At 40.9% G+C, this 14621-nt stretch overlaps 1 protein-coding gene across 7 annotated transcripts in view; it reads right to left on the reverse strand.

Annotated features, from left to right (window-relative positions):
• Positions 1-14621, reverse strand: part of LOC123767948 (fat-like cadherin-related tumor suppressor homolog) — a 511054-nt gene that overhangs the window by 81361 nt on the left and 415072 nt on the right. For 6 of the 7 annotated variants that reach the window (XM_069306642.1, XM_069306641.1, XM_069306646.1 and 3 more), the window contains exons 6-7: positions 12913-13014; positions 2300-2455 (exon numbers count right to left, since the gene is read on the reverse strand). In XM_069306642.1, the coding sequence (XP_069162743.1) occupies positions 2300-2455; positions 12913-13014 (258 nt within the window). The remainder of the gene's footprint in view (positions 1-2299; positions 2456-12912; positions 13015-14621) is intronic. The other variant, XM_069306644.1, reaches the window with a different exon arrangement.

Below are 14621 nucleotides of genomic sequence, written 5' to 3' on the forward strand. Positions count from 1 at the left end.
AAAATATCATTTAGGAATCTAACATTTTTTTTCACATCATCGGCATCTCATTTTAAACTCTAGAGGAAGCGAATACCAAAAAAAATTAAAATACAGTAGACAAATATGGACTATTACCGCACGTCTGTGGGTAAATTTAAGTTTTCTAAGTCAAAGCACCATCTAATTTTCTCTGGATTCGCGGCTAATGTCGCTATTTTTTGTCTTGTCACAAGCCCTACTCTGGGAATGAGCTTGAAGCGCACATCATTCCTTTACAACATCATTCTGTTCCGGGAAATTGGGAAGTTTTCCCTTCTGACTGATGGCTCTCTGTTTTAAATATAATAGTTACTCTTTACGAAAAGCTCATACATGCTGAAGTCCTGATGAGAATAGGGTAAAAAAAAAGGCCTTCTACACACATACTGTTTTCAAATTGTTAAAACCATATGTATATATATATATATATATATATATATATATATATATATATATATATATATATATATATATATATATATATATATATATATATGTCAGGTGAGGTTGGGTTTCGTTAGGTTAGGTTAGGATTGGTTAGTTTTAGCTTGGCTTAGGTGGTGGGATGGTGTAGGCAAGATTGTTGTTGGCTAGGTTGAGTTAGGTGTTAACTTGGGTTGAGTTGGGATGGGTTGAGTTAGAATAGGTTGGGTTAGGATGGGTCTAGTTAGGATGGGTTTGGTTAGGATAGGTCCAGTTAGGATGGGTTGGGGGGTCAGGTTATCGAACCGTCTCATTAACGAAATGAGCTGTATCCTGTCTGCTCAGCCTGTCGCCACTCTCCACCGCCAGGCAGCAGGTGGCGATGCCCGCTTCACGTCGTATTAATTAGTGATTCACGCTATTGTTTGCCTAATTGGTGACTTCAGATTTAACGCAATAAGGCCAAACATTTTTACTGTTTTCATAACTCATGTTAAATTATAGGACAATTTCCCCTTTCCCGTGTTTTAAAATAATCGAAAAGCACTCAATTATTCTTTATTAACGAGGATGTTTTAATAATATAATATCTATGTTGCATTCCTATTAAGCATATAATATGATAAAATCATATTGTATCGCATACAATACTTATACAATCATTGCTACAGTCTTTCCGGCTGTGTGTCATCTTTTGATAATTATTTACGATACAATTACGGATCATATTTCTGTTTACTTTAGGTATACTACTTAAAACTTTAGGTATACTATCGTAAACTTTTAAGTACATTGGGGGAGTAGATTTTTCACTGTAAAATACAACATTTACATTTACAGTTAGTGAAGTACAAGACGTTTCCAAGATGCCACAGTGATTACTTGGAGATAAATCTTGCACTGACTGAATATATTCTGTAAAATAATGTATAACAATTACACACAGAAATCACAATAGCGTGATTCATCAAATGAACAAATCCACAAGAGATTGTGTTTGGTTTGTGTCTCGGAGAGGCTGCAGGATCCGTTGGTAAATCAGGATGATTTCCCGGTTGCAATTCTTTTAACCATGTCGTAGCTCAGTCGATTAAGGCAGCGTCTAGGATCCTCTCGGACGTAGGTTCGAACCCTCCTCACGGCCCTTGTGGATTTGTTCATTGTATAACAATGTTATGCACACACACACATATATATGAATAAAGGATTTTACAGAAGGCACATAAAATACAACTATGTATTTCCAACCACTCTCGCTCAGTGGTTGGATGTATTCATGTATGTATCCTTGCCCGTGTCCAACCACGCTATCTCTAGTCTTTCTATAGTCTAAACAGTTGGCAAATGTCCTGCAATGTATGTATGAGTATCTGTCAAAGATATACATATTTAGTTCAAGCTTTGTATTGACACAAAGCTTCAACATAAAGCTATGGTAGATAAGCAATAGCTTGTTAAGGGAGCATCAGTCATCAAGCTGAGATGCTTGCGTTAGGCTGTTACGCTTTGATGGCATATAAACTCGTTCTCATACTAATGCACGTCATCTTCTACGCTATGGTCATCCCAACGTACAACATAAGGGGTTACTATGAAAAGTCGCGGCTCACGTTTTTTTTTTTATTCAGCTACTTAGAACAAAAGTTCCAAAGTAGCACGGGCTATGGTGAGCCCGTAGGGGACTTACCTGGCCCAGGTGCGGGGCTGTAACTCGCGGCTCACACATGTCCACGTTTTCTATACGTAGGTTAGGTTAGGTGGGTGACTTAGGATTCGTATGTTCCCTTTATGTTGTACGTTGAGGCGAATCAAGATAACGGATTGGATGAGCAAGTAGCCCGTTGTTGCGACCTACCATGAGATCGAAGGTCTTGCCCGGAGTGAAGGCCTTGTTCGTGTACACCTGCCCGGTCTTCGGGTGGATCTTGAAGCGCCCCTTCTTGCCCTTACCGGTCTTGATGCTGTAGTCGAGGTCGGCGTTGATCCCTGCGTCGGCGTCTTTAGCGAACACCTTCACGGATGGCAGGAGAAAGAGAGAGAGAGAGAAGAGGATAACTCACTGCTGAGCGGAACAGTGAATGTATGTGTGTGTGTGGGTAGACACGAGGCACTGAAGCTTCTTCACTGCCACACGATGGGAAAATGTGGGCAAACTGAACTCGTTAAGACAAAAGAGATTAATGGCGACTGCCGAAGACAATATGGGCGATGGAAGTCTTTTAAGGAGAGGTTCCGAGACGTACTGTACTTACATCAGGGGGCAGCAAGAGCAGTCTGGCAACATCTTCAACCCGCTGCCAGTATATTTGTGAGAGGAGCAAGACTTGTGATAGGAATCTCTTTAATTAAGTGAATTTGTTTCTACAAGGTTATTTTATTGGGGCGGTGTTTAAGAAACATTTCAGTGCTTATTCCTAGAAATATTATATATATATATATATACATATACATATATATATATATATATATATATATATATATATATATATATATATATATATATAATATTATATATATAATATATATATATATATATATATATATATATATATATATATATATATATATATATATGTCGTACCTAGTAGCCAGAACGCACTTCTCAGCCTATTATGCAAGGCCCGATTTGCCTAATAAGCCAAGTTTTCCTGAATTAATATATTTACTATAATTTTTTTCTTATGAAATGATAAAGCAACCCTTTTCTCTATGTATGAGGTCAATTTTTTTTATTGGAGTTAAAATTAACGTAGATATTTGACCGAACCTAACCAACCCTACCTAACCTAACCTAACCTATCTTTATAGGTTAGGTTAGGTTTGGTGGCCGAAAAAGTTAGGTTAGGTTAGGTTAGGTAGGTTAGGTAGTCGAAAAACAATTAATTCATGAAAACTTGGCTTATTCGGCAAATCGGGCCTTGCATAGTAGGCTGAGAAGTGCGTTCTGGCTACTAGGTACGACATATATATATATATATATATATATATATGTGTGTATATCACGAAAATAAACACGTGATTAAGAATGTGACAATGTCAGACCACGGAGGAAAAATGAAACAGGAAATTTCCTTAAGTACTTTCGTATATTAAATACATCTTCAGAAGGACCTTCTGAAGATGTATTTAATATACGAAAGTACTTAAGGAAATTTCCTGTTTCATTTTTCCTCCGTGGTCTGACATTGTCATATATATATATATATATATAATCGTGCTGCTGTATTTAACTGTTTTTTTTTAGTTGAACAAAATGAGTATTTTATTAATAAGAAGTTAGATTACCACTAGAAATATTCATGCTTTCTCAAATAAGAATTAATTTAGTTCCATGTAAGAAGCAAGTCGCTGCTAACAGCCAACTCATGCACACTCCTAAGATAGTAACGATGCTGGAGATATCAAACTTTTAAACAAACCACACTAAGACGTGCTGAGAAAAGCTAATTTATACCTCACATGCAAAAAAAAAGTAGCAAGCAGATATAGAATTAAATTACAATACACGGAACGTGAGCTTTAATCACGGTGTCTCGCGACGCCATTTATTTTCATCATTTGTCTTTATTAGTTTAACTTTTATTTTTAATTTTAATCAAGCGGTTTGAGCTTACTCGTGTCTTATTATAGCAGGAGGAGGAGGCGTTGCCTATCTAGACACAACGTCCTTCCTCATGATTTGACAGAAGACAGTAACCAGTCATTGTGTCGCTGATACGTCAAGCAAAACCCTGGCAATTATTAAAACCCTACTACTGATGCTGTTTCTCGTGATGTCCGCATCTCCGTACCCCGAGATGCCGCCACCTTCGACGACGACAAGGACCACAGCAATTACCACATCGCTCCAGTACCCAAACAATAAACACACCACACATCAACAACCTACTTTAGCCAGAGTCAAACAAATTGGGGCCACAAATTGTATTAAAAAGAGTAGAGTGACTCAAATAATGAGTAGAGCGACGCATGTTTGTGCTACCAGGCGCACAAGGACATCAAAAGGAACTGAGGAAACACTAGCATTGTTGAAAGTCATACTGTCTTCATTAGCTAGATTAGTTGAATTCACACCCACACACACACACACACACATATATATATATATATAGTGGGACTCCCAAGAGGATCCGAGACCCATGGCTCATGGTGAGAGAGTGCAAGGAGATCTCTTATTATGGATCTAGGTTCCAGGCTCATCGAAACAACAAGAGACCCTAGAGCGGCAAATATTTTCTTCCAGCGCCTCAGTGCAGCGATCCAGAGGGGAAATGCCCACCGCATCCCCGGTTCCGGCCCGGCGTCGGAGGAGTTCCAAGATTTCTACACCCTCTAGGAAACAAACTTCCATTTATTTCCTATTAATATCCAAATTTTGCCGCAAATCAGCTATGTAACTTTGTAACCGTGTATAATAAAGTGTACAACATAAATAAAACAAAAAATGGGCGGTAGTAGAAGGGAATACACATACATATTCAGAGTCCTAAACGGCAAGTTTTCTCTCTCTGAATGGTCTGTATTCCCTTCTCGGGAATATATATATATATATATATATATATATATATATATATATATATATATATATATATATATATATATATATGCAATTGACGATCACAAAACACTGATCATTTTATGCGGAAAATCCACAGAAAAATATGAAATGAGGTGAACGTTTCGGCTTGTTAAAGCCTTTGTCAACACCAAACTGACTAAGGAGAAAGGAATTTCATATTTCATTTCATATTTCTCTGTGGATTTTCCGCATATATATATATATATATATATATATATATATATATATATATATATATATATATATATATATATATATATATATATATATATATATATAGGACAAATTCCCCGTTTCCTGAGTAGCATGTCCCAGGACAAAGCTCACCAGCGCCGCCTGGCCCCCGTGTATGGTACTTCAGAGATAAGTTAGGTAACAGGCGTCATGCAATGTCTCCGTGATGGCAATAGTGCGCGGTGATATGCAAATCCAGTAAATACATAGCATTATCTACGGCTTACATTGTACACGAGTAGAGAGGAGGTCTCTAGCGTGCAGTGGGAGTAATGTATGTTCCCTCCTGCGCATGAGCGGTGCGTGTCCACAGGCGCGTCCACTATTAACCCTTAAACTGCGCAGGTATTTAAAAGTACTATATTGGTGTATACAAGACAGTAATAGTGAACAAGTAAATTGGTAGAACATCGGTATTGGCCACTGGAGCAGGTTAAGGATTAAAGCTTTCTCTGAGGTCCTTTAGTCTCTAGAACCTCGTTTCCCCATACCCCTCCTCATCAACAAAGGCCAAATGCTCGTTACTCCAATCTACCAAACCCCTTATTTATGAATGACAAACACTTTACATAAGACTCTCAACTGACTGCGTATGTACTTTTCTCGAACAGTGTTTCGTTCACGTCCTCAGCTCAAATCCCATCTCTCCCAATGCTCGGCAAGTGTTCAATAGTTATGTCTAACTTTCCCTAGACCTAATCATTCAAAACACATTCTAGCACATAATAATGTTAGCTTAACACACAGAGATCACACTAACGTGACGCATCACATGAACAAATCCACAAGGGCCGGACGCAGGTTCGAATCATGTGGAAATCAAACAATGTGGATTTGTTCATGTTAGCTTAAATGTGAGCAGATACAAATATTAAATACGCAGTACGATAAAATTGACGCTTGCGTCTCTAGGAGTGGCCGCAAGTTGGACAAGCCTAAGCTGAGAACAGGTTGAACAATCGACTTGAGAATGGTCCAGGACGGACCGAAACGTCGTCGTCCCTTCACCTTCTAGTGTGTGGTCTGGTCAACTTTCTCGTCTTACTAGGAAAGTGATGTAATATTATCGTATCCAGTAATGCTAGTTCATATGTTTCTCATCACCCCAGTTAATGCTATAGTTCTTTTTTGTTCCTAAGTTCCCTGGTGCTGCTAGTTTAATTGATCTCAGTTTTTCCAGTAGTTATTTGATTTGCTCCTAGTCTCACCTCCGGTGAAGAAACGCTAGCAAACTGAGACATGCGCATGCGAACACCCACAGTCAATCTCAAGGACTAAATGAGACCTTGCTAAAGGAGCCATAGCCCTGGAAACACAAACCGAAACTGTCTCTATTTTCCGCTTGTTACAACTTGTAATAAAGTTGTTACATCTTGGCTTAACGTGTTTATGACGTATTAGAACGTTGTTACAACTTGCTATATTGGTTGTTAAAACTGGTTAGGAGGTGTTACAACTTGTTCGAACGTTGTACCAACGTCGTAGTTTCGGTGTGTGTTTGGCGGGAGTGCAGCCCGATCTCACGACTTTGAAAAAAACGTCAAATTTGAAGTGATTATTGCCTGAACATAAGCAGTGGGAACTAGACAATTTCGCATTAGTCGAGAAAGCGTATATACTGTTTTTGTTTTGTTTTTATTTGTTGACGCACTAGTCGATAGCGCAAACAGGTCCCCACACCGCCTTAGGCCGTGCGTCAAGCAAAATAGTTTACGCGAGGCGAATTTTGACCCTAAGGCGCTTTGCGTCAAGCAAGACTGATCTGGCCTCGCTATATCTATCATGATCTATATCTATCATGATCTATATCTATCATGATCTGTTCAATGCTTCGAGGAAATCATTAGATTGGTCTGATAGCCACGACTTTGAGGCACACCTCAATCTGGATAAACATACCGGAGCCCATAAGGTGTATATCTTGGGGGCCTCGGCATAGTTTCATCAGGCTGTTGTGTCATCATAACAGTATACAAGCCCGATATTTACTGCAACCATACTATATACGACTAAACCTAGCTTGTCTTGAGAATTGAATGCTTTGCGTAGTTTCAAAACACTTCCAAGTACCTTGGTGAAATAGGCTTAGCAACTTTTTGTGACAACTACCGATGCAATTGTGCTTATAACTGCCTGGAAATGTTCACCCAACAATGGAATGTTGGAGGACGCGTCAAGACAACCACACAATATATTACTCTAAGAAAGGTTTATATATTCTATATATAGAATATATTTAATTATATATATGCGAACAAGCCTGAATGGTCCCCAGGACTATATGTAACTGAAAACTCACACCCCAGTATGGGTTCGAGTCAATTATATATATATATATATATATATATATATATATATATATATATATATATATATATATATATATATATATATATATATATATATATATATATATATATGAAGGTATATCTATATATCACCAACTAACAAGGTATAACAGCTATCTAACAAGTTGTAACAACTTTCTAAAGCCATAAAAAGCCTCATTATAAGATGTAACAACTTTGTAACGAGTTGTAACAAGGTAACAATAGGGACCATTACGTTGTGTGTGCTCGCAGTGTTAACTAACACACTCATATATATAACACTTTAACCCCAATGTTCACCAACCTTTGACTCATGTTGCAAAATAAGTGCACTCAAATTACCAACCAGATATTCCAGTTGCAAATTTAGGAAAATACATAATGAAGGTCTATTGTACCTAATTATGCTAACTATATCATAATTATTCCTTTGTGAGAATTATAATCAGAGATTAGCAAACACATTCCATGTTAATATTCTAGACTTCAATTAAGGGTAGTATAAACTAACTTTACACAAAACCATCATTCCTTGTGTGGCGTCCTAAAGGGGCAGATATTAGAGTCGATGCTTAATATACAAGCAGGGAACGCCTGTAACAAGCGAGCCATGACGTGTACACTCAGTATACTCAGTGGCGTCGTGTATACTCCCTGGGTACTCTCATGCATGGCCAAGGGACACGCAAGACACAAAAGGACACATGACCTGGCTACGAGGTCACATGGCCTGGCTACGAGGTCACATGGCCCGGCTACGAGGTCACATGGCCCGGCTACGAGGTCACATGGCCTGGCTACGAGGTCACATGGCCCGGCTACGTGGTCACATGGCCTGGCTACGAGGTCACATGGCCCGGCTACGAGGTCACATGGCCTGGCTACGAGGTCACATGGCCTGGCTACGAGGTCACATGGCCCGGCTACGAGGTCACATGGCCCGGCTACGAGGTCACATGGCCTGGCTACGAGGTCACATGGCCTGGCTACGAGGTCACATGGCCCGGCAACGAGGTCACATGGCCTGGCTACGAGGTCACATGGCCCGGCTACGAGGTCATGTGGCCTAGCTACGAGGAAACTGTGAAATGGTCGTACAATGTGGCACTGGCGCAGCAATGTGCAGGGAAAGGGAGAAGGGGAAGGGGGGCAATACTTACCTAACAACATTTACCTATCACTGCCTACGGGGGCAAGTGAGGTCTAGCTGCCTATTCCCCAGCCTGGTCGCGCCAGTTGCTTTTCACTGGAACTATTCTGATGTTCGAATTCGTTGTTGAATCAGTCGTTAAAGTTGTAGATGGAGGCAGAGGGTGACAGGTGTCAAAGGTGGCAGCTCCGAGGCCTTATATATAGCCATTTCGTTTAGGTTTGCCCCTCTCTCGCCTCATCCGAATGTTAGGTTGTGCCGAGGTTACGTTAGGTTGTGGCGAGGTTACGTTAGGTTGTGGCGAGGTTACGTTAGGTTGTGGCGAGGTTACGTTAGGTTGTGGCTAGGTTACGTTAGGTTGTGGTGAGGTTACGTTAGGTTGTGGCGAGGTTACATTAGGTTGTGCCAAGGTTACGTTAGGTTGTGGTGAGGTTACGTTAGGTTGTGGCAGGGTTACATTAGGTTGTGGCGAGGTTACGTTAGGTTGTGGCAAGGTTATGTTAGGTTGTGGCGAGGTTACGTTAGGTTGTGGCAAGGTTACGTTAGGTTGTGGCGAGGTTACGTTAGGTTGTGGCAAGGTTACGTTAGGTTGTGGTGAGGTTACGTTAGGTTGTGGCGAGGTTACGTTAGGTTGTGGTGAGGTTACGTTAGGTTGTGGCGAGGTTACGTTAGGTTGTGGTGAGGTTACGTTAGGTTGTGGTGAGGTTACGTTAGGTTGTGGCGAGGTTACGTTAGGTTGTGGCGAGGTTACGTTAGGTTGTGGCGAGGTTACGTTAGGTTGTGGCGAGGTTACGTTAGGTTGTGGCGAGGTTACGTTAGGTTGTGGCGAGGTTACGTTAGGCTGTGGCGAGGTTACGTTAGGTTGTGGCGAGGTTACGTTAGGTTGTGGCGAGGTTACGTTAGGTTGTGGTGAGGTTACGTTAGGTAGTGATGAGGTTACGTTAGGTTGTGGCGAGGTTACGTTAGGTTGTGGTGAGGTTACGTTAGGTTGTGGCGAGGTTATGTTAGGTTGTGGTGAGGTTACGTTAGGTTGTGGTGAGGTTACGTTAGGTTGTGGCGAGGTTACGTTAGGTTGTGGTGAGGTTACGTTAGGTTGTGGTGAGGTTACGTTAGGTTGTGCCGAGGTTTCTTTAGGTTGTGGCGAGGTTATGTTAGGTTGTGGCGAGGTTAAATTGTTGTGAGATTATCGTGAGATAATTTCGGGGCTTAGCGTCCCCACGGCCCGGTCTTCGATCAGGCCTCCTTTTTGTTACACACCCCCCTCCAGGAAGTAGCCCATAGCAGCTGTCTAACTACCAAATACCTATTTACTGCAAGGTGAACAGTAGCATCAGGGTGAAATAAACTCTGCCCATTTGTTTCCGCCTCTACCGGGGTTCGAACCCGGAACCTCAGGACTATGAATTCGGAGCGCTGTCCACTCAGCTGTCAGGTCCCAAGGTTACGTTAGGTTGTGGTGAGGTTACGTTAGGTTGTGGCGAGGTTACGTTAGGTTGTGGTGAGGTTACGTTAGGTAGTGATGAGGTTACGTTAGGTTGTGGCGAGGTTACGTTAGGTTGTGGTGAGGTTACGTTAGGTTGTGGCGAGGTTATGTTAGGTTGTGGTGAGGTTACGTTAGGTTGTGGTGAGGTTACGTTAGGTTGTGGTGAGGTTACGTTAGGTTGTGGTGAGGTTACGTTAGGTTGTGCCGAGGTTTCTTTAGGTTGTGGCGAGGTTATGTTAGGTTGTGGCGAGGTTAAATTGTTGTGAGATTATCGTGAGATAATTTCGGGGCTTAGCGTCCCCACGGCCCGGTCTTCGATCAGGCCTCCTTTTTGTTACACACCCCCCTCCAGGAAGTAGCCCATAGCAGCTGTCTAACTACCAAATACCTATTTACTGCAAGGTGAACAGTAGCATCAGGGTGAAATAAACTCTGCCCATTTGTTTCCGCCTCTACCGGGGTTCGAACCCGGAACCTCAGGACTATGAATTCGGAGCGCTGTCCACTCAGCTGTCAGGTCCCAAGGTTACGTTAGGTTGTGGTGAGGTTACGTTAGGTTGTGGCGAGGTTACGTTAGGTTGTGGTGACGTTACGTTAGGTTGTGGTGAGGTTACGTTACGTTGTGGCGAGGTTACGTTAGGTTGTGGTGACGTTACGTTAGGTTGTGGTGAGGTTACGTTACGTTGTGGCGAGGTTACGTTAGGTTGTGATGACGTTACGTTAGGTTGTGGCAAGGTTACGTTAGGTTGTGGTGAGGTTAGGTTGAATGGCTTCAGAAACCAACAGCGCACGCACTAACGTATAGGGTTGCTGAGAGCTTCTTTAATTTACGGAGGCCTGATGACTGAGTGGATAATGCTTGGGGGGTTTGTAGTCCAAAGGTCCCGGGTTCGATCCTCGGCGAAGCCGGAAGGAATTGGGCAGAGTTTTTTTTCACCCTAATGGGCCTGTTCACCTAGCAGTAAATAGGTACCTGCAAGTTAGACAGCTGCTACAGACTGCTTCCTGGGGATGTGTGTGTGTGTGTGTGAAAACTAGGATTAAAGACTTGCCTGAAATGCTGTGCGTGCTAATGGCACGCAGGGAGCCGGTCGGCCGAGCGGACAGCACGCGGGACTTGTGATCCTGTGGTCCTGGGTTCGATCCCAGGTGCCGGCGAGAAACAATGGGCAGAGTTTCTTTCACCCTATGCCCCTGTTACCTAGCAGTAAAATAGGTACCTGGGTGTTAGTCAGCTGTCACGGGCTGCTTCCTGGGGGTGGAGGCCTGGTCGAGGACCGGGCCGCGGGGGACACTAAAAAGCCCCGAAATCATCTCAAGATAACCTCAAGATAACCTCAAGAGTTAGTCAGCTGTCACGGGCTGCTTCCTGGGGGTGGAGGCCTGGTCGAGGACCGGGCCGCGGGGGACACTAAAAAGCCCCGAAATCATCTCAAGATAACCTCAAGATAACCTCAAGAGTTAGTCAGCTGTCACGGGCTGCTTCCTGGGGGTGGAGGCCTGGTCGAGGACCGGGCCGCGGGGACACTAAAGCCCCGAAATCATCTCAAGATAACCTCAAGAAGATGGCTGTACAAGAACGCAAGAACTCTTGTATAAATCAATCAATTTACCTGTGGCACGCTGGTTGCACAGACTATTTTATTCAACATGTAACTGTCGTTTCTAAATGAAATCCTCCGCCACTTGACCATATTTGAAATAGATGAATCATTTAGAGAGAGAACGTGTTCCCATGCACTCAAATCGATTCCCATAATCTATGCAGATTTCATACATATTTGAACATGTTCATTCAATTCTGAAGAAAAACTTCTCTGTAAAGAGTTTACAGAGGAAATCGCATGCAGTAGCCTTTAAAGTTTATATTAACAGCTCAAAAAGGTTCATACGTATTCATATTATTTATGATAATCTATCTTGTGGCGAGTCGTGTAGAGAATTCACTTTGACCACAAATAAAATATATATATATATATATATATATATATATATATATATATATATATATATATATATATATATATATATATATATATATATATATATGACTTTAGATATTTAACCAGATAACGCTTTTGAAGTACTGAAGGAAAAGTACACTAATGTAAGCCTTTTCAGCTAATAACTGATTATTTTAGGAAATTATACCGAGTTATTAACATTTTGCTAATTGACATATTATAATTTTTTAAATATATGAATATTCTTGAATTTCAAACCAATTTTAGGTACTGATACATATAAAGAATTACTGCGTCGATTCACCACTAAATCGCCAATATAAACATTCTTGTCTGTTAAACAAATAATGTAACAGAGTGCTCGAGTAATTCAAGAATGTGTGACGGCTACAGTGCTTGAATTTAGCGTTCCGAAACCGAACTACAAGTAGGAATATTAGTAATGGCTTACAGTCAAGAGTTACGGATACAGAACCGATACAGAATCTCAAACTACTGCCCACTCTTCCCCCTTTCCCCTCCCTGCCATGTCTTGCAAAGGTGTCATACAAAATAATTATAGATTTTTGGAGGAAAACAAAACTGACAAATTTCCAGCAACAAGATATGAGCAATACAAACAAAACGAAACGAAATGTATATATATCTGAACATGCCGTGCACACGTGCACACACACACACACAAACCATCTCACAGGTTCCAGCGTTGCGTGAGCCCCCCCTCTTACCCTGAACAAGGCGTCATCGTGGGCGGTGATTTGTGTGGGCGTGAATGATACCCAGTCCCCCCACGCCCACGCCGACTCACTGCCATCGTTCTCCTGGTCAGGCTGCACCACCACCACCACCACCACCACATACAAAGCACCAAAAGGACAGGGAAGCAAAAAAAGTGTATTTACAGAAGGCTCACAAGCTTTAACGAGAACAAAGTGGGCAGAAGGGAGGATGGAAGAGGAAGGGTAAGGGGGGGAAGGGAAGGGGTGCCACAGATGGTGTGGTAAAGCGGCGTGAAGCCCCTTGGCACTCAGGCAGTGACACCCGGCTCATCACCAACAGTGACAAACGGTGCCAACAGTGAAGAGCAACATACAGTATGAATGTAAATCATTAATTTAAGCAAGCAGTATCTGCCAATATGTGCTGAACACTGCACGTTCGGCACGCTTAGCTTTTAGCTGTACTATAAACAAAATCTTATTTAGTAACATCAAAGAATTTCTGAAATAAAAACCCAATTAATTGATATATATATATATATATATATATATATATATATATATATATATATATATATATATATATATATATATATATATATATATATTGTTGAATTTGACCGAAAGGGTATGATTAATAATGCTAACACTCGTAAATGAACTTTGGAGAGTTGATTTTTCAACTTCTCTCGATAGTGAAGTAAAACATAAGAAATATTGAGAAGATTCGTGTTAGAACCATTAATCTTACCTTTTCGGTCATATTCAACAACATATGTTTACAATGAAGACTGCTATCAATATATATATATATATATATATATATATATATATATATATATATATATATATATATATATATATATATATATATATATATACACAAAATGTGTTAGCAGAATATAACAATATACATAGGACACTTAATACTAATGAGTAACAAAGGACTTTGAAGGATATAGGGCTCGTAGAATCCAGAGGCTGTAAACTAGATTTTAAATACAAACCCCCAACAAAAGCTATCAGGAAGAGAACTGAGGCCGTGCAGCTGTGTGTGCAGCGTGCAAGCCCTCCAGCATGCAGCATGTTGCACACAGCTACCAGCAAAGCTAGTTTACACTATTATAAAAAATGTCATATTATTCCCAATCCCCAGATTACACATTCTTAACGAAAGAATAAATCCCAGGGGCCAGGATTTGTCAATGATTTATGCAACCCACTTACGAAACTTTGCACCAATCACGTGGTTGCTGTATTTGCATATATTAAACAGTGTATGAGCTGTGTAGAACTACGAGAGTGTTTACAATAATAATAATATCCTTGGATTGTGGAGTTTTGAAACTCGTTCACGTTTAATAAATGTAAACAAAGCCGTCACGACTTAGGAAAGATGTACAGGTTTCGTAAGCAGATGTGTAAATGTTTGGTGAGTCCCTGGCCCTGGCTAGTCATATTATCATGTGATCTATTAACTCCATTCACTTTCGATTTACCCAATAGTAATTAACCTATTATAGTTAATAGTAATTAACCTCTTGAGGTTAATAAGTAGCTCACCATCTTGAGTTGCTACAACGGAGAAAATACGGGGTACTAAAATGCTCGAACCTAAGCCCAACCAAACCAAGCAACGCAGACAAAACGTGGATAAGACAAAAAAAAATTGTCTATCTACATTTCGCAATAACATCATGGTCATATTTGCCGAAAGC

The sequence above is a fragment of the Procambarus clarkii genome, chromosome 58 (assembly GCF_040958095.1).
Source record: "Procambarus clarkii isolate CNS0578487 chromosome 58, FALCON_Pclarkii_2.0, whole genome shotgun sequence".
Lineage (NCBI taxonomy): Eukaryota > Metazoa > Arthropoda > Malacostraca > Decapoda > Cambaridae > Procambarus > Procambarus clarkii.